General features: G+C 42.7%; 1 protein-coding gene across 1 annotated transcript; it reads right to left on the bottom strand.

The window, feature by feature from the left end:
• Nucleotides 1-282: 282 nt before the first annotated feature.
• Nucleotides 283-2112, bottom strand: adprm (ADP-ribose/CDP-alcohol diphosphatase, manganese-dependent). The gene is made up of 2 exons (XM_079655267.1): nt 1193-2112; nt 283-494 (listed from the first exon to the last, which is right to left on the bottom strand). The coding sequence occupies exons 1-2, from the start codon at nt 1746-1748 to the stop codon at nt 298-300; spliced, it is 753 nt and encodes a 250-aa protein (XP_079511393.1). The 5' UTR covers nt 1749-2112; the 3' UTR covers nt 283-297.
• Between the last annotated feature and the right edge of the window lie 15960 nt (nt 2113-18072).

Here is an 18072-nt window from a genome sequence, read left to right as displayed (position 1 = left end):
GTGTCTCGCTCATTAACAACGCAACACAGAGCAACAAGACCGTTGTCTGCTACACATTTTTGATGTGGAAATAAAATGAAATCCCTAATCTCTCTTCAGGCGCTTCAGGATGGGGGGTGCCCATTTAAGAACCCCAAATGTGTGAGTATGAGTGTGCTGCTCTATGTGTACAAGCTAAAGAAGTCCCCAGGCTGTGGAGATTGTAAACCATGTTACAGCTGCAGTCTGTCACAAGCTGCTCCTCTGAGTGCAGGACAACACTGGAGTGGATTCACCTTACATATTAAATGACTCCACTTATAATACATATATATATATATATATATATGTATAATAACTAATGCACTGTAGGGGCGACAGTTTTAACTTACTGACGATTGTAACTCTGTCTCTTTTGTCATCAGAGGCAGTCAGAAGAGCATGCAGCCAGTCCAGCTGCTCCTGACCGAAGCCCCCGTTGAACATGGTGAACCTCCGCTGCAGCCCTTCCAAAACTGAAAACAACACGACATCTGAAAATCACTCTTTACTTGAAGAAATACTCAGATATTTTACTTAAGTACAAGACGAAACACTACAATGTAAAAGTACTGTGCTACAAGTAAAATTCCTGCATTTAAAATGTTACTTAAGTAAAAGTACAATAATATCGGCATTCAAATATGCTTGAAGTTCCAAAGTATATAAGTACTTAATCTGCGTAATGTCCCATTTTAGAATAATTGATATTACATGAATATATTTTTATTTATTTTTGCAATAATGTGTTCATCACAGCTGGTGAATGTAGAGCTACTTTTATAACTTGATATACTATTGCTGGATATTTTACTAATAACTATAGCAGAGTTTATTTCTTAGTTTATTTATATGTGCTAATATTCTGAATCTGTAAAGTAGGCCTAACTAGTAACTCATTTTGTCAAATGAATGAGTAAAAAGTACAATATTGCCATTCAAATTGTAGTGGAACAGTAGTATAAAGTAGCATCACTTAAAAATACTCGAGTACCCCAGAATCGTGCAAAACTTGAGTAAATGTACTTCACTACATAGCAGCACTGCTCTTCACACCAGTCACCCTGCTGTCTGGGACGTGGCTTAAGACGTGAATAAATACATTTGAATGATCAGCACTAGGGTGATCCACAAATCACATCACATCTCTGCCCGCTTTGCCTGGGGGGTGTACCTGGGGGGCAGTTCAGGTCGTCGTTGTTGTTGTAGAGTTTTATCAGATCCATAGCCTGGTCGTACTGCTCACTGGACGGCTCCCTGCCCAGCAGGCTCACATCATAGGCGTCCAGCACAACAAACGTGAATCCGGGGGCCGGGCTGAAGCTGTAGGCGTAGACGTCCCCGCTCATGTCCAGGTCCCTGTGCAGCGCGCTGCTGTTGAGTCGTGAACGCAGCAGCGCGCTCCTGCTGAAGTTATAGAACTCGTGGTTGCCCCACACATGGTGGACCTCCGCGGGCCCGGAGAACTCCCTCAGCACGGTGTCAAGGGCCCGCTCAGACGCGCCGTGGCCCTTGTTGAAGCCGTCGATAATGTCTCCCAGCTGGAGGATAAACTCGGGTCTGACAGCGGACTCTGCCCAACTCCTCTGGGCGTTCTTTAGCAGCTGTAGGCTGCTCCGGTAGAACCGCTTGCGCGTCCGGCTGTAGTTGAACCCGTCCTCTAGGTCCGCGTACTGAATGTCTGCTATCACTCCGAATGTGAAAAGCGGAGTGGAAGGACAGCCGTCCATGGTCGATGTGTAAGTGCCGACACAGCATACACTACCCGCGTTAATGAAATGCAGACAGGTTCAATGTCCTGTTTGGTCACACGATAGCAGGAACTGTTCCCCCTTCTTCTCTCGGATTCTCTAAAACTATGAGGTTTATTGGCGGTTGTCAACCACCACGAATAGGTACATTACCGCCACCTATTGGACTGGAGTGTGGATCATTAGATTGGCAGGATCAAAATAAATGAAAAAAACATAGGAAAAAACACTACATTCTCTCTATAATTCTGGTTGCCTTTTAGATTTGTTTTGAACAGGCTGAATACTTTGTCTGATGATCTTTCCTTGCAGATTCCCCAAGGTAAGGCTGAGCTTTTTCATCAGCTAAACCTGAAAACTAACACTCTTCTCTCATCTTCATCCTTGTGGCAGTCTATTACAGGGTTCTTACACCTTTTCCAAAATCAATTTCAAGCACTTTTCAAGCATTTTCAAGGTGCATTTTCAAGCTTTTCAAGCATCTTACAGCTGTTGTAAATACTTATACTCAAATTATTATTTCCGTACCTCACATTAAATCAGATGTTCTTTATGCTGTAAACAACCAAATGTGTGTTTCGTAATAGCATTCTACCTGAGGATGGAAAATTAAAGAAAATAACTAAGTTTCATATTTCACAATGATTGACCCATCTGTAAGTAGACTGGGCCTCCCATATAACCTGGCTGAGCCGATATACAACAATCAGCAAAATAACTTTTCAATAAATTCTTGATTAACATTTTTGAGGTACTTTTAGGTTGGCAGTACACATAAGGCTCTCCCAGGTTAGGCGCACATTAAATGAGCAATCAGAAATTAGGCAAATCAAATCAACTTGAGTCTTTTGGCTCCTTGAGTTGAAAAAGCAAACAAAAGACCTGCACTGAACACGTCCCTGAATCATCAAGGTAAGGCTAAACAGCATAAGGCCTATTAGGGAGTGTCCTCAGTTCCTTGAGTTTGTCAGTTAGCTGTCTCTATAAAGCAGGCATGGGCAAACTAAGGCCCGCGGGCCATATACGGCCCGTTGGGCTTTTGAATCCGGCCCGCCTAATATTGGTACAAAATTGTCCAAATTATAGTAAAGAGCGCATTCATTTTGCCTTTTTCCTGCAATACCCGGCATTTCAGTTGATCCCACTAGAAGAAGCACTCTAGACACAATTGACCTTTGCTGGAGTCTGGTCCCACTCAGCAACCCAGCAAGATCTAAGAACCAAATACGTCACGCTTACATTGGAGGAGGTCTGAGCAATAACAGTTCATGGCGAGTACAGCGAATGCAAATTGTAACAAGCAGTAGCGCTGAGCAAAGTAACTAACGCGACCACACACTTATAAAAAACACTTATATAAACTCAGGCACACTAACCAGGCTTAGTATGATTCTATTTATTTTACCTAACCATCCGTTCAGTGTTATTGACCATTGTGAAGAGGCAGACGTTTTCCTATTGTTTTGTATTATTGCAGCTATCAGATGAAATCAATACATGGGCTACATGTGGCCATCACAAGTAAAATCCTAACGAAAACTCCGCTGGTAAAATATGCTTGTAGAAAACGGCTTATGGCACAATATGATAGCAACAAGTAGTCAAGATAGTCTGATTAGCTTCGGTTGCGATGCTAACATCACCTGTAGAATGCCAGAGAAACTTTCATAACAGCGTTATGATGCCAAACAGTATTCAGACCGAAACACATTCACTGATGGGGATGGGGGATATTGATCAGCTGCTTGTGTGACAGTCAGACAGTGAAAACTTTACAGCGTCCGCTGCCGCGAGTTAACGGGAGAATAAACTCCGGTGCACGAGCAGCACTGCAGCGGGCAGTAATGCAACTGAACCACATTAATAAACAATGCACTACGACACTCTGGAGAAAGGTATAAGGTTGGAGAAGTAGTTCTATAATTTAATCTGGCTTCGTATGATTAAAAACTACCCGACGCAGTCCTCTATTGAAGTTGTTGTGAGCGGTGTTGCGGAGAAAATCTGCGACGTAAAACGCTATGTGGGTCATAAGAAGGCACGTAAACGGTTACGTCATAACGCAAACGATGATGCAATAATTCACCTTTGAACCTGCATCTGTAACGATGAGTGGACCAAAGAAAAGAAAAGTCGACATTGAGTGCCGAGTGTTTAATGAGGAGTGGACAGCTAAATATTTGTTCACCGATCTGCTACTGGCCCGGCCCGTCTGTCAAATTTTAAAATTCATAGTGGCCCCCGAGCCAGAAAGTTTGCCCACCCCTGCTCTAAAGTCTCCAGATGTCTTTCCTTTTCCTTAGCAGCTCTTCCAAGGCCATTGGACTTGGAGATGAAGCTTAGTTTTCCTTGTGACTCAAGTGTACTTAAGTAGCCTACATTGTTTAAATACTTGTACATCCATTTTATGCAACTGTGTACTACTTCTACTCCACGACAGTTCAGAGGTAGATGGTGTACTTTTACTCCCCTACATGTATTTAATACCTTTAGTTACTTTACAGATGTGGATGAATGATGTGAAATCTAATCAAGTGTTAAATCAGACTTTAGTTCCACCTGGAGTAAATTCACAAGCTACCCTGCAGTATACAAAGTAATTCAAACTAGCTGCACCTTTACCAGCTTTGAGAACACTTTAATGATCAATCATTATAAAACATATCATATATGTTATTCTGAAATGGACCAATCTGCACAATGACTACTTTTACTGTCGCTACTTTCACTATATTTTGATGCTAATACTTTTGTACTTTTACTTGAGTAACATTTTGAATGAGGGACTTATTCTTGTAACAGAGTATTCCTACACTCTGGTACTTCTACTGTTACTCAAGTACAATACTGTCAAGGGGTGAACTCTGACGCATGAACTCAAATGCACGACTCAACTCAGACTCAGGTAGTGTTCAAAATAAGGACTTTACTGGTACAGATGTAGCACTGAATTTCGGACTCCAGCTTACAGCTTCCTGCCTACGGCCTGCCAAAGACCAGTATAGAGGAATGTTAAGCCCTCCCACTATTTTCCAAGAGGGCGTTGCCAGATTTTCAATTTCAGGTTTTAACCAGGAGATGGCGCTTCATTCACAAATACAGAAAGACAAGTTTCATGGACTTTCAGTTGTGTTTTGAAGAGCATTTGAACACATCAATATTTTAGATCAACTAAAGTATATCTAATCTTGTAATTCAATAATATATAGTCTTTATATATTAAATAATCATAATTATAATGTAAATGTTTACATTACACTTCTTTATTTGTTATGCTCATACTTTAACCTTTACAATCGTTTGCTTTAATATGCAGTATATTTTTGTGTTTGCTTCCTCCTGCTCCCTTTCGGACACATACTGTATGATTTATTATTATTATTAATATGAAGATATTATTAAGGTAACATAGGATGTTACTTTATTGATTGAACATTTTAGTTTAGAATGTGCTGTCCCACGGTAATTCAGAAGGCTCACAGGTCACATTCCGACCATTATTTAAAACAATAGGTGATTTCACACCGTCTACAGTTTGATTTGTATAGAGGGAGCTCTGTCAGTTTTCGAATTACCCATTTGCTTTCGGGGAGCCCTATTTTTCAGAGCACATCCTGGTACTAAATATGTCACACCCACGCTCTATTGACTGGCGCAGCAGCGCGGATGCGATCAATTGCTAAAAAAAACACTCTTCTACTAATACAGACGGTGTCACTATGCCGGCGGATGTGGCCGTTGTTGAAGCCTCTTCAGGCTCCGCATCGGCAGGCCTCTCCCTCGGTGTGGAGCTGTCAAACTCGACCCTAACGCCGCTTACAGCCGGCCAACTAAAAGTTGTTTTCCTTTCACGTTGTCATTTTTAGACTCCTTCGCTTCTTTGCTTGTGAATCCAAAAGCTGTGACGCTTGGCTGTTTTCGTTTTGCCATATTTTTTTATTAAACAGCCAGAGTTAAAAATATATCAATATGAACATTTCAAATACCGCGCCGGCATCACCGCAATAACCGTAACGTAAGTAAGAATGCAGCGCCGCCACGTACAGATGGCAACACCCAGACATATTCACAAATATAAAACAAATATTCAGAAACTGTAATGAACAATAACTATTATTTATTTCAAGAACTGTTATTTACAGAAACTCAACATTTCTAATCTGTGTGACACAAATATGCACGATTGTTTTGGGCTCCCCTATTTATCTCAAAGTCCGCCTTCAGGGGAGCTCCCTCCCTCTTCGGGGGACCCAAGCTCCCCCTAGCTCCCCCCCATTTCGAACAGTGTCTGTGGCCGAATGGCCAGCGATTAGGTGCGGCAGAGCTAACTGCCTGCCGTCAGATTTCATTTAAAAAACAGATCTGATTTTAAGACTATTTCTGCGCTCATAAAGAATGATAAGAATAAGAATAATGCGTATTGAACTGGTTTCATTAATTAGTGAGTTTATTTAACACTAGAACCGCCAATCGGGTCAATTTGTGTGATGTGTGTTGTGTGTGTGTAATGTAACTTTTTTTCAATAAAATATTAAAGTCTCCCAGTCCGTGACTTTTCCTGAAAGTGTGTTATGTAGCACCCTATGTTGTTAAAAATGGCATTCTAATAGCGGGATTTGACGGGTTTAGGTAGGCCTATACAAAAAACTCTGGCGGTTTTAGTGTTAAGGTAATTAGGTAGGCCTACAGTAGAAGCCCTTTTTTTATCAGTAACGAATTTAGCAGTTGAACATAAAAGTCAACTAACTGAGGGTCAATTGCAATGACAGTGTTGTGTCTAACTGTAAGCTTGTCACTCAGAGTAACCTACCGTTAATTTAGCTGCTGGAGAAGAAAGATCAAGGGGGGAGGGGGGGAGAGAGCTGTGGTTGATGGGCCATTAGTTGTGTAAATACACAGCTGAGAGCTGCCGTTTCATTCAGACTGTTTAAAACACTATAACAATGGACTATTTTTCTTAGCGGATGCATGTCAATTTAAATCAATACATACAACTATTTTTTAAATCAATACATACAACTATTTTTTAAATCAATAAAAACATTTTCTAAATCCATAAAAGCATTTCAATTAATATTGGGAGTCATGTCGTTACTTTGTTGAGAATGTGGCCGTGTAATAAGAGGGATAATTTGCAGCGACTTGTTCCTTATGGGGAAAATAACACCCGTCATGTGTGTGTAGAGGTGTGTGTGGTTAAAACACTTTCATGAAGTGAAGGAATTTCCTTCTATAAAACAGCTGTGGGCAGCAGTGAGTGTCACGGACATGAATTCAAAGATCAAGGAAGACTGGTGCACACACTCTCCTGTCCTGCCAGGCGATACGCCCGTTCTAAGCCGTGTCCCTCACTCCTCACATCCCAAGCATCCCCACAAGTGCAGTGCTTGAATTGGAATAAAAAAGGTGCCAGTACTCTAAATCAGCAACAAGTATTTGGCACAAAGTCATAGTATATCCTATAATGCTGGTGGGTTTGTCTCTTTACTGTATATTTTAGAAAGGCTCACTGTACTTAAACAAAATGACTCAGGGTGCATCTGAGATTAGAGGGGGTGCAGTGGGAAAGTGCTATTTTTATAAGTGGGGAGTGGACCTGACACCCTCTAGTCTAGGGGGGTCCGGGGACATGCTCCCCCGGGAACATTTTTTTTTAAATATTGAAGTTAGATGCATCAATCTGGTGCACTTTGAGAGCAAAATGAAGAGATATATGGATACCTCTCAACATCCATAATGAAACAACTGTAAACAGACTTACTTTTTCTTTATGGATATAAAAGAAAGTAAAGCTTGACTCCTACTGGCTGGTTAAATGACTCCTCGTCCCTGAGGCCACTACCAGTTTTTTGTGCCATTTTGCTGGATTTATTTGTCAATAGCGTTGCTGCACAAAGTGATAGCCCTCTAGTTTAAATCTACTACGCAAAAATAAACATATGGAGATGGGTTACTATTTAAAAAAAATGCAAAGCTATTTGGGAACACTGGGACTGGGCCTCAAATCCTATAGGGGGGTCCGGGGGCATGCTCCCCCGGTAAGATTTTTTTTTAAATGTTGGACTTAAATGCATCAATCTGGTGCATTTTGAGGGGGAAATAAAGAGACTACACCCATATGAAACAAAAATGTATACATTTAAATAATCATAAAATCATAAGTACATGGCCATAACCAATAACATACAATATCCAATATGAAAAAACATTTAAACTTGTTTATTTATTTGTTTTTGGTTCATTTATAGTTGTGAGTGTGTCTGGGCTCCTGAATCGGCCTCTCCTGTCTCCCTCCTCTCCCCCCTGCTCCTCTTTGAGGCAACAGCAAAGACTAGTTTTAGCTCTCAACAAGTTTATCTTACCTTTTTTCACCTAGTTAACATTTTGTTTGTATTATTCATGCATATTTTACTAATCACTACCCCCTCAAATGGAAATATGTGTTTACATAAATAGTGACCGAACCGTTTGAGACCCACTGAGATAACTTAAACTAAGTTAACTATCTAAAGACTCAAGAGAGTAATTTACCTCACCAGAGCTGTAGTTATCAGCCTCTCAGTCTGACAGCAAAGGACTCTCCCTCCACCTTGTTGTTGAAACAGCTCCTTATATCCGTTAGCGCAGCTAGCTAGCACCAGATGCTAACAACAATACACGTAACCGGTGCGCGCGCTTTCTCGCTCGCTCGCGCCACACATACACCAACACACACCCTCCCGAGCTTGAATGACACACAGAGACCAATCGAGGGCATTAGTATGATCTGTATGAAAGTGGCAATGTCGGCAGGCCACGTCATGTAGACAGCCAGTCACCCTCTGTGAGGCAGAGTCAGACCCACATTTGCGCTGCGTTGCGTTTACAATATATACGTATATTGCCGGCGGCTGAGTACCGGCATTTTAGTAAGAAGTGCCGGTACCGCATGGGTAAAAATCAGAAGTGCCGGTACTGCGTACCGGTGAGTACCGGCCCAATTCAAGCACTGCACAAGTGTATTATGTTGTTACATCGTTTCAGATGTTATGTTTCAGTTGTGCTCTGTCTATGTTCAGTGATGCAAACTTGTCACCTTTCGGCGAAATTCGCCGTTTTGAATCCAAAATAAGTCGTTTGTGTGATTCATGTAGATCTGCAATACAAATATTTTTGGGGTATGGGAGGGGCTGGGACCCGGAGTAATCTGCGGCCGTGAGCTGTTATGTGCCATCATGACACGCATGGTGTTCTTTTTTTATATATTATAATGAAGTACGAGCTGTGTGCTCGAGTCTTCCTGCCTGTCGGCTCTGCTGCGGATGTATAATAAGGCTCTGCTGCTCCGAAATGATGGTCTAGCTTCAGCAGCTACATTACCTACGGGTGCGTTCGTTAATATTAACTGTGCGTCCGGAGTCACTGTGGCACAGACTGGACCGCTGGTGAACAGCTGTTAGAACGGGCTGTTTAGGTGTTCAGAGCAGAGCTCCCTGTCGGAGCGGCAGAGCTCCCTGTCGGAGCGGCAGAGCGTGATGTGAACTGAAAAGTTTTTCTGTGGCAATATTATTTAAGGAATCGTTGAGCTAGCTAGCTAGCATACATTGTCACTATCTGCTCACGTTAGCTTTAGCCTTCTATTTCTAATAGTTTTTTTCATAGGCTATAAACAGAGGTGGTATAAGTATATATTGTACTTAAGTAAAAGTAGAAGTACTCAGATCTTGTACTTGAGTAAAAGTAGAAGTACTCAGGTCTTGTACTTGAGTAAAAGTAGAAGTACTCAGATCTTGTACTTGAGTAAAAGTAGAAGCACACAGATCTTGTACTAGAGTAAAAGTAGAAGTACTCAAATCTTGTACTTGAGTAAAAGTAGAAGCACACAGATCTTGTACTAGAGTAAAAGTAGAAGTACTCAAATCTTGTACTTGAGTAAAAGTAGAAGCACTCAGGTCTTGTACTTGAGTAAAAGTAGAAGCACACAGATCTTGTACTAGAGTAAAAGTAGAAGTACTCAGGTCTTGTACTTGAGTAAAAGTGGAAGTACTCAGATCTTGTACTTGAGTAAAAGTAATAGTCCCAGAGTGTAGGAATACTCTGTTACAGTAAAAGTCCTGCATTCAAAATGTTCCTCAAGTAAAAGTAGAAAAGTATTATCATCAAAATATAGTGAAAGTAGCGACAGTAAAAGTAGTCATTGTGCAGATTGGTCCATTTCAGAATAATAGATATGATATGTTTTATAATGATTGATCATGAAAGTGTTCTCAAAGCTGGTAAAGGTGCAGCTAGTTTGAATGACTTTGTATACTGCAGGGTAGCTTGTGGATTTACTCCAGGTGGAACTAAAGTCTGATTTAACACTTGATTATATTTCACTTCATTAATCCAGATCTGTGAAGTAACTAAAGGTATTAAATACATGTAGTGGAATCAAAGTACACCATGTACATCTGAACTGTAGTGGAGTAGAAGAACAAAGTAGCAAAACATTGAAATACTTAAATAAAGTACAAGTATCTCAAAATTGTGCCCAAGTATAGTACTTGTTGAGTTTATGAACTTAGTTACTTTACACCATGTGGCTATAAAGATAAAAAGACTTAAGCCTTGCACAGAGGCACGAAAATACATTTTCAAAATGCTCAACAGTGCTGCCAAAATTATAAACTGACTGCTCCACAATTTAAAATAAATGCTTTTATATATTTCTATTAGATGTGACTCTTTGGCGTTTCTGTTATTATTAACACTGCTGCTTTAGTTGTTCTGACTGCTAAAATCCTCTGTCATTCCGTGGGGTGGGGGAGCCGGGGGCTCGGATCCTTGTCACCTTTTTCATACCTGATGAGTTTGCATCCCTGTATGTTAAAAAGCCTCAGTCACCTTCATTCATGTAATAAAAACATCTCAGGTCAGTAACACTCAAAGCTAAATGTGCAATACCATGTTCAGCTATGTTACTATTTATAATGTTATTGTTGTTACATCCGAAGATGTACATATTGAAATGATTTCTTAACTTACAGTAGGCTATTTTTTTTTACATTGTGTGTTGGAAGGATTTATTAAATTACAATGAATATTGTCATTGTTGAAGGCTTTTAGAGAAGGGTGAACTATAAGCCTGAATTACATAACATTTTATACCTAAAAACATAAAAGCCACAATAAATAAATCACAATTATTCTAGTTATTTTTACCTCCCGTATTGCTTTCAACCCACCAGCTTTTATGGTGTTGTTACGTCACTAACTGTAAGCTTGTCACATACAGTCTATGGTCACTCAGAGTAACCTACTGTTAATTTAGCTGCTGGATAAGAAAGATCAGGGGGGGGAGGGGGGGGGGAGAGCTGTGGTTGATGGGCCATTAGTTGTGTAAATACACAGCTGAGAGCTGCCGTTTCATTCACACTGTTTAAAAAACTGTAACAACGGACTATTTTTCTTAGCGGATGCATGTCAATTTAAATCAATACATACAACTATTTTTTAAATCAATAAAAACATTTTCTAAATCCATAAAAGCATTTCAATTAATATTGGGAGTCATGTCGTTACTTTGTTGAGAATGTGGCCATGTAATAAATGGGATTATTTGCAGCGACTTGTTCCTTATGGGGAAAATAACACCCTTCATCCAGATGAGGATCCCTCCGCTACACATTGGGATCCTGATCGACCGACGAAGCTCCATTAAAATATACATATTTTTGGTGAATTACTGAGTTTAGGCACGTTAATAACGTTTTAATGAAGTTGAATACAGTATGTTCATATGTGTCAGTGATTTCATGTCAATTCGGCGAACATAAACATAAATGATCGTGGTGAAGATGATGATTAAATTAGGATTAAAAATCGAGAGCCGGGCTGCATTTCCTCCCGTTCGTTTTTTTCGAATAACAAAATTATTTTGTTAAATAACAACATGTTGATGTTTTGTAAATGATTATATGTCTCTTATTTAGCACAGAGTATGATATCCGTGACATATGGATCTTAACAAAGTTCCGCTGTACATCCAGCATACTGTATCTCACTTTATTTCACATGAGCTCCAGTGTGGAACCCCACTGCACCCCTTGGTGGATCAATGATCCATTTAGTGATGTGTCGGTCGCGAACGAGCCGATTCTTTTGAACGGCTCTTTGGTATGAACGAGGGGAACCGAGTCGTACTTGGTGAGAGCCGTTCTTGTTATCGTTCAATTGTTAGTCCGCACTCACTGCCTGCCAAAATCCACTCGCCTGTTAAAAAGCTTGATTTTGTTCCCCAAACGTATTCTGTGAAGACCCGCCCCTACTCTGATTAGTAGGTTTCAGCAGGAGGAGTGAGATGGGGTGGGTCTTAACGGAATACGCGAGAGAGAGAAGTCATAACAAGTGGTAGGCTACAGGACAGGTAGACGACGTGTTTTTCGGATGGAAAATGAGCCAAACGCGAAAACGCAGCAGCATTTTGATGCACTTCAACCAAAAAAGCGCACCATTTGTAAAGGCAAAATATCCTTTAAAGCAGGGCCAACAAATGATCTCCATCGCCACTTAAAAACACAGTATCTATATTAAGAGTTGCGTGAATTTCATTCAAGGCAAGGCAACTTTATTTACTTAACACATACGGAGGGTAAATTCAAAGTAGTACATTCACGGACATGAATGACATGGATATGGCGCCACCTTGTGTCGTGTTTACAAAGCAGATTATTGACATTAGGTCTGGCAATACAGTCAATCATTATCCTGGTGATTATTTCACAGACAAACCAAGTAACCCCGCCAAAAAAACGGCTCTTTTGAACGGCTCTTTTGAACGGCTCTTTGAAAGGAACGGAGCCATAAGATCCGGCTCCCTTCAAAGAGCCATAAATCCCATCACTAGATCCATTGCAGCTGGCTTCTTTATAATTACATTTATCTATCACGGGGGCGGTCTCCAGTCAAGCTGGAGGTTTTCCCTTGAGCGAGGGCAGATCACATACCAATCAAGGCCCTCGCGTTTCAAACTGTCTGAAATGAATCGCTACATCTGTATAGTCACAGTAACAAAACAGGGAAAAACAATAACACTCTTTCGAGGAAAAACAAGGACTATGATCATGAGCTTAGAGGAAACGTAATATGTCCGTGGAGTCGGCTTGTACGTGTATCCTAAATGAGGAAACGAACTGGCAATGGACAGGAGGGGACTAGCACAATATATACACAGGGTAAGGGGGAACAGGTGGATACAATCAGGGCGGCGAAAACAATCACGGACACAGGAGACAGATAGGAGCGGGGAGCGTGGAGGCATGAAATGAGAGGGAGAATTACTTATTGGAATAAACATAAAGCACAGACAAAGGGACATGACAAAACTAACATAAAGAATAAACTTTCACAATAAGTTTCTTAGACATGACAGTACCCCCCCTTCTAGGGACGGCTCCTGACGGCCCAGGCTCCTCCGAGTTGAGGAGGTCAAAATCCTCAATGAGGCTTTTATCCATAATGAAGCGGGAAGGAATCCATGACCGCTCCTCAGGGCCGTAACCCTTCCAGTCAACAAGGAGCTGTCGCCCTGATGACCTCAGCCGTTTCCTTAGCTGAGGGCATTTTGGGCAGAGCAATAAAATGTGTCATCTTAGAAAAACGGTCCACTACCGTGAGAACTGTGGTTTTACCTCCAGAGAGGGGCAGACCCGTGACGAAGTCCATGGAAATATCCGACCAGGGTCTGTTGGGAATAGGAAGTGGTTGTAATAATCCCATCCGCGCCCTGGAAGAGGTCTTGTTGCGAGCGCAGACAGGGCACGCCTCCACATACTCCTTCACCTCCTTCTCCATGGATGTCCACCGGAAACGTTGTTTTACAATGAACATGGTTTTCTTGACTCCGGGGTGACAGGTGAGCAGCGAAGTGTGAGCCCAGTGGATCGCCTGTGGTTGCACGGCTTCCTGAACGAATAGCCGGTTAGGCGGGCAACCCCTGGGTGCAGGAGCTCCACCGTTGGCTCGTATCACCTCCTTCTCTACTTGCCAAGTCAGCGCTCCTACCACCCGGTTTAATGGAATGATGGGTTCCGGCTCCTTGACTGTAGGCACAGGGTCAAACAGACGGGACAGAGCGTCAGGCTTGACATTCTGAGACCCCGGCCTGTAAGAAAGAACAAAGTCAAACCGGGTAACAAACAAGGTCCACCTAGCCTGGCGGGAGTTCAGTCTTTTGGCTTTTTTGATGTACTCCAGGTTTTTGTGATCGGTCCAGACCACAAAAGGATGCTCGGCTCCCTCCAACCAATGCCTACACACTTCCAATGCCAGCTTCACGGCCAGCAACTCATGGTTTCCCACATCGTAATTTCTCTCCGCCTGGGAGAGCTTCCTGGACAGGAAAGCGCAGGGGTGAAGCTTGTTGTCCTTCTGTTGGCGCTGGGAGAGGACTGCTCCCACCCCCTTGTTGGAGGCATCCACTTCCACCACAAACTGGCGAGTGGGATCCGGCAGGGTAAGTATGGGAGCAGAGGTGAACATCTTCTTAAGCCGCGAAAAAGCGTCCTCAGCCTGAGGAGACCACACAAAAGGCACCTGAGGGGACGTGAGGACATGAAGAGGGGCTGCAATAGCACTGAAGCTCCGCACAAAACGCCTGTAAAAATTAGCAAAGCCTAAAAACTGCTGCACTTTCTTACGAGAATCAGGGGTAGGCCAACAGGCTACTGCACTAACCTTCGCTGGGTCCATCCTAACCTGACCTGGGGAAATGATGAAGCCCAAAAAAGTGACTGTCTTGGCATGAAATTCGCACTTTTTGGCTTTGACAAACCACATATTCTGGAGCACTTTTTGTAGATCCTGGCGGACATGTTGTTTGTGGGTGTCAAGGTCAGGGGAGTAGATCAAAATATCGTCAAGATAGACAAAAACGAAACGGTTCAGAAACTCCCTCAACACATCGTTGATCATAGCCTGGAAAACTGCAGGAGCGTTGACAATCCAAACGGCATGACCAGGTATTCATAGTGGCCTGAAGGAGTGGTTAAAGCCCGTCTTCCATTCATCGCCCTCCCTGATCCTGACCAAATGATAGGCGTTACGCAGGTCTAGCTTGGTGAAAACCTTGGCATCCTGAAGCTGCTCGAAAGCGGACGAGATGAGAGGAAGGGGGGTACCGGTTTTTAACCGTAAATTCATTGAGAGGTGAGTAGTCGATACAGGGCCTAAGAGACTCATCCTTTTCGCCAACAAAAAAAACCCTGCACCTGCTGGGGATGAGGAAGGGCGAACTAGCCCCGTTTTGAGGGAGGCATCAATATAGTCCTTCATGGCCTCCTTCTCAGGTCCTGAAATTGCATATAGTCAGGGCTGCACATAACTGGTGCGCAGGTGCGCATGCGCACCTCCGCCAAAAAAAGAGCAGTGGGTAATTTGAAAAAAGGCGCATTTGCGTACCAAAATTGAGAGGGAGAGAGAGAGGGAGAGAGAGAAGGGAAAAGAGAGAAGAGAGGGGAGAGGAGAGAATAGAGGAGAGAAGAGAGAGAGAGAGAGAGAGAGAGAGAGAGAGAGAGAGAGAGAGAGAGAGAGAGAGAGAGAGAGAGAGAGAGAAAGATATTTGCGAGTTGCATATGAACTCAGGGCCGCCCCGTAGCACTGGCGTTATAGATGTTCGCTTAGGGCGCCAGATCTGGGCAGGCGCTGCGCTGACAGCTCTGGGAGGGAAAAAAACATTTTTGACCGTTGGGGCTCATCCTAATTTTCAGCCTTGATGTAACAAAATTCATAATTAAGTAACTGTAACACCCTTTTCACCCCGGTTACACTTTTAATTTGCCCTGTACGATGGGCGCTGTAAGTGATGAAAATAGGGGATGTTGACTTATCTAGCGCCCGCAGCTCACAGCCAAAGTGTAAGGGAGAGAGGGAGGGTGCACCGGTACCGGGGCCCTTCTCACTTCTCTTATTTTTCATTTCCTCGCTCCTCGGTTTCGGTCTCACCGGAAGTTGATTTGTCTGCGCCATCTTGAGTATCGTGCCAATGGCCTTATTTTTGCCGGAGGACTGAGGAGCGAGGAGACAATCAGACCATCCTCCGATGAAATCCTCAGACACTCGCCCAGCTGTGTACTGTGTATCGCTCACTGATTGGACGATGCAGCGCATGCACTCATCTAATGCTTCTTGACATGAGAGCAGTTTGCCAGCGGGGTGAAGAAAATACATGAACCTCACGGGACTCAATCCTCAGTTTATACCGTGTTTTGTTTCAATTCATGTATCATTTAGTTACAAATAGGCCTATGTGATATATCTGAACAACAAAGTGGTCAAAAATCATTTTATTCATTTTTTGGAAACATTTTCATGATCGCTTTTTTCGTTTTACATTTTCATTTATTGTCATTTCCATTCAGTCAGTCATTAATTGCTATTTAACATGTTAATTTGCTACATATCCAAACAAACAAACAAAGTGTGCAATCCAATTAATGTTAATCTAACTGGGTTTTGATAGATAACATATCTCTTTTTCTTCTCTCAATCTTTTTTTTTTTTGTGCACTCTAATCAATATTAATCATATTGTTCGTTTATACATTTTAAGAATGGCGTTTATCGTTTTTGAGGATTAGTTCTTATTTTATTTTATTTATTTGGGTCTACAACAGATGATACAAATGTTTGTGTCATTAAATGTGTACTAACAGAGGCGGGGGTGTGTGTGGAAACAACGGGGACAGAGCTGGCTGCTGTCAGACGATCAGCTGTGCAGCGTCATCACAAACGGACGTCGCTTCACGTGACGCTCCGGAGGAAAGGACGTCCCATTGCTCTTAAAACTCATTTCCCTGCTTCTCGTGGTTTCCTTGCATCTCTCCATGCTTCCCTGGTGGGAGGGACTAGTGCATTACATGTTACTTGTTAGACGCTTTTATCCAAAACGACTTACATACTCAATACTGTGGACAAGCCCCACAGGAGCAATTTGGGGTGAAGTGTCTTGCCCAGGGACACAATGACATGCTGACTGCAGTGGGGTTTGAATCTGTGCTCCCCTGATCCCAACACCAAGGCTCTATCCACTGCGCCACACGCCTCCTTTCTCAGGGAAACGACGCAAGTGAGGGACGCAAGGAATCCATTTAACCGAATTGAGAAGGGCCCCCGGGCCCTTTCTCATTTCTCTAACTCCCCTCCTCGACTCCTATCCTCGAGACTTAGTCCCGCCCACAGGAGCGGAGGAGCCGAGGAGGGGAGCCGAGGAGAGAGGAGGGGAAGCAGCAGGCGGTTAGAGAAATGAGAACTCCTCTCCTCTGAGCGGTCGTTTTAAAGAGACGTCCATTAATGATGACAGGAGGCACAGCAGCACACATGATGACTTATATTTACTTTTAATTCATTCACAGTGCGGTATAATGAGACAATAACAGGTTACAGATGTGGAAACACGCACGCACGCACGCACGCGCACACACACACACACACACACACACACACACACACACATATATATATATTTTATATAAATATATACCATTTCAGAATCAAACAGAGCACTCTCATAATAACGTAACACTATCAGAGACTGGATATATATCCCCCCCCCCCTCTCTGGTCGCTACTATGGGGAATTGAAATTACGGGCCAAACGTTTTATTTAGTTATATTACAAGTATTAAAAGTAAGCATAGGACACCAAACCAACCTAGACCCGTCTGCCCGCCGCATCTACGCACTGTACAACACACACACCTACACACTGTACCACACACACCTACAGCACCTAAAGCATAATCAGGCTACAGCCGTTGTGTATTTTATTATCTGAAGCACTAAATGGTTTTAGAAAAATATCGACTCTGTTTGTAGATATCTACTAAACTAAAGAAAATAAAGAGAGCAGGCCTATTATACTGAGTGATATGTTACACACTGCTCAGCTTTCTGCACGGACTTCACAGCTGTTCTCACTGTAAACATTGCGTCGCGATGAAAGCAGTTAATAAAATAATATCCAGGGGATGCATGCAGAGCTGTCATTGGCTGAGATAAGTCCGGCCTTGCGTCACGACTCTTTGAAACATCTCTGTTCCCGGAAATGCATCTACGAAGGAGCCGTGGAGGACCGTGGAGGACCCATCAGTGTATCCTCGGCTATAGCTCCTCCAGAGAGCCTCCTCGACACTCGATCCTCGAAGTGCATTTCGAGAAATGAGATGTCCTTCAACATGGCGCGCTGAAATTCATTTCCGGGTCACTACCGGAGGACCGAGGAGTCGAGGAGTCGAGGAGGGGGATTTGATGAAATGAGAAAGGGCCCTGATACCCCGAGCACATAT

The sequence above is a fragment of the Notothenia rossii genome, assembly GCF_949606895.1.
Source record: "Notothenia rossii genome assembly, chromosome: 10".
NCBI classification, from domain to species: domain Eukaryota; kingdom Metazoa; phylum Chordata; class Actinopteri; order Perciformes; family Nototheniidae; genus Notothenia; species Notothenia rossii.
The sequence above is the reverse complement of the archived record's forward strand: the minus strand, read 5'-3'. Positions and strand labels throughout refer to the sequence as shown.

Coding starts and splice junctions, on each gene's coding strand:
- adprm (XM_079655267.1), bottom strand. CDS start 1,748: ATGGACGGCTGTCCTTCCACTCCGCTTTTCACATTCGGAGTGATAGCA. Junction 495..1,192: donor CGACCTGAACTGCCCCCCAG/GTACACCCCCCA, acceptor TGTTGTTTTCAG/TTTTGGAAGGGCTGCAGCGG.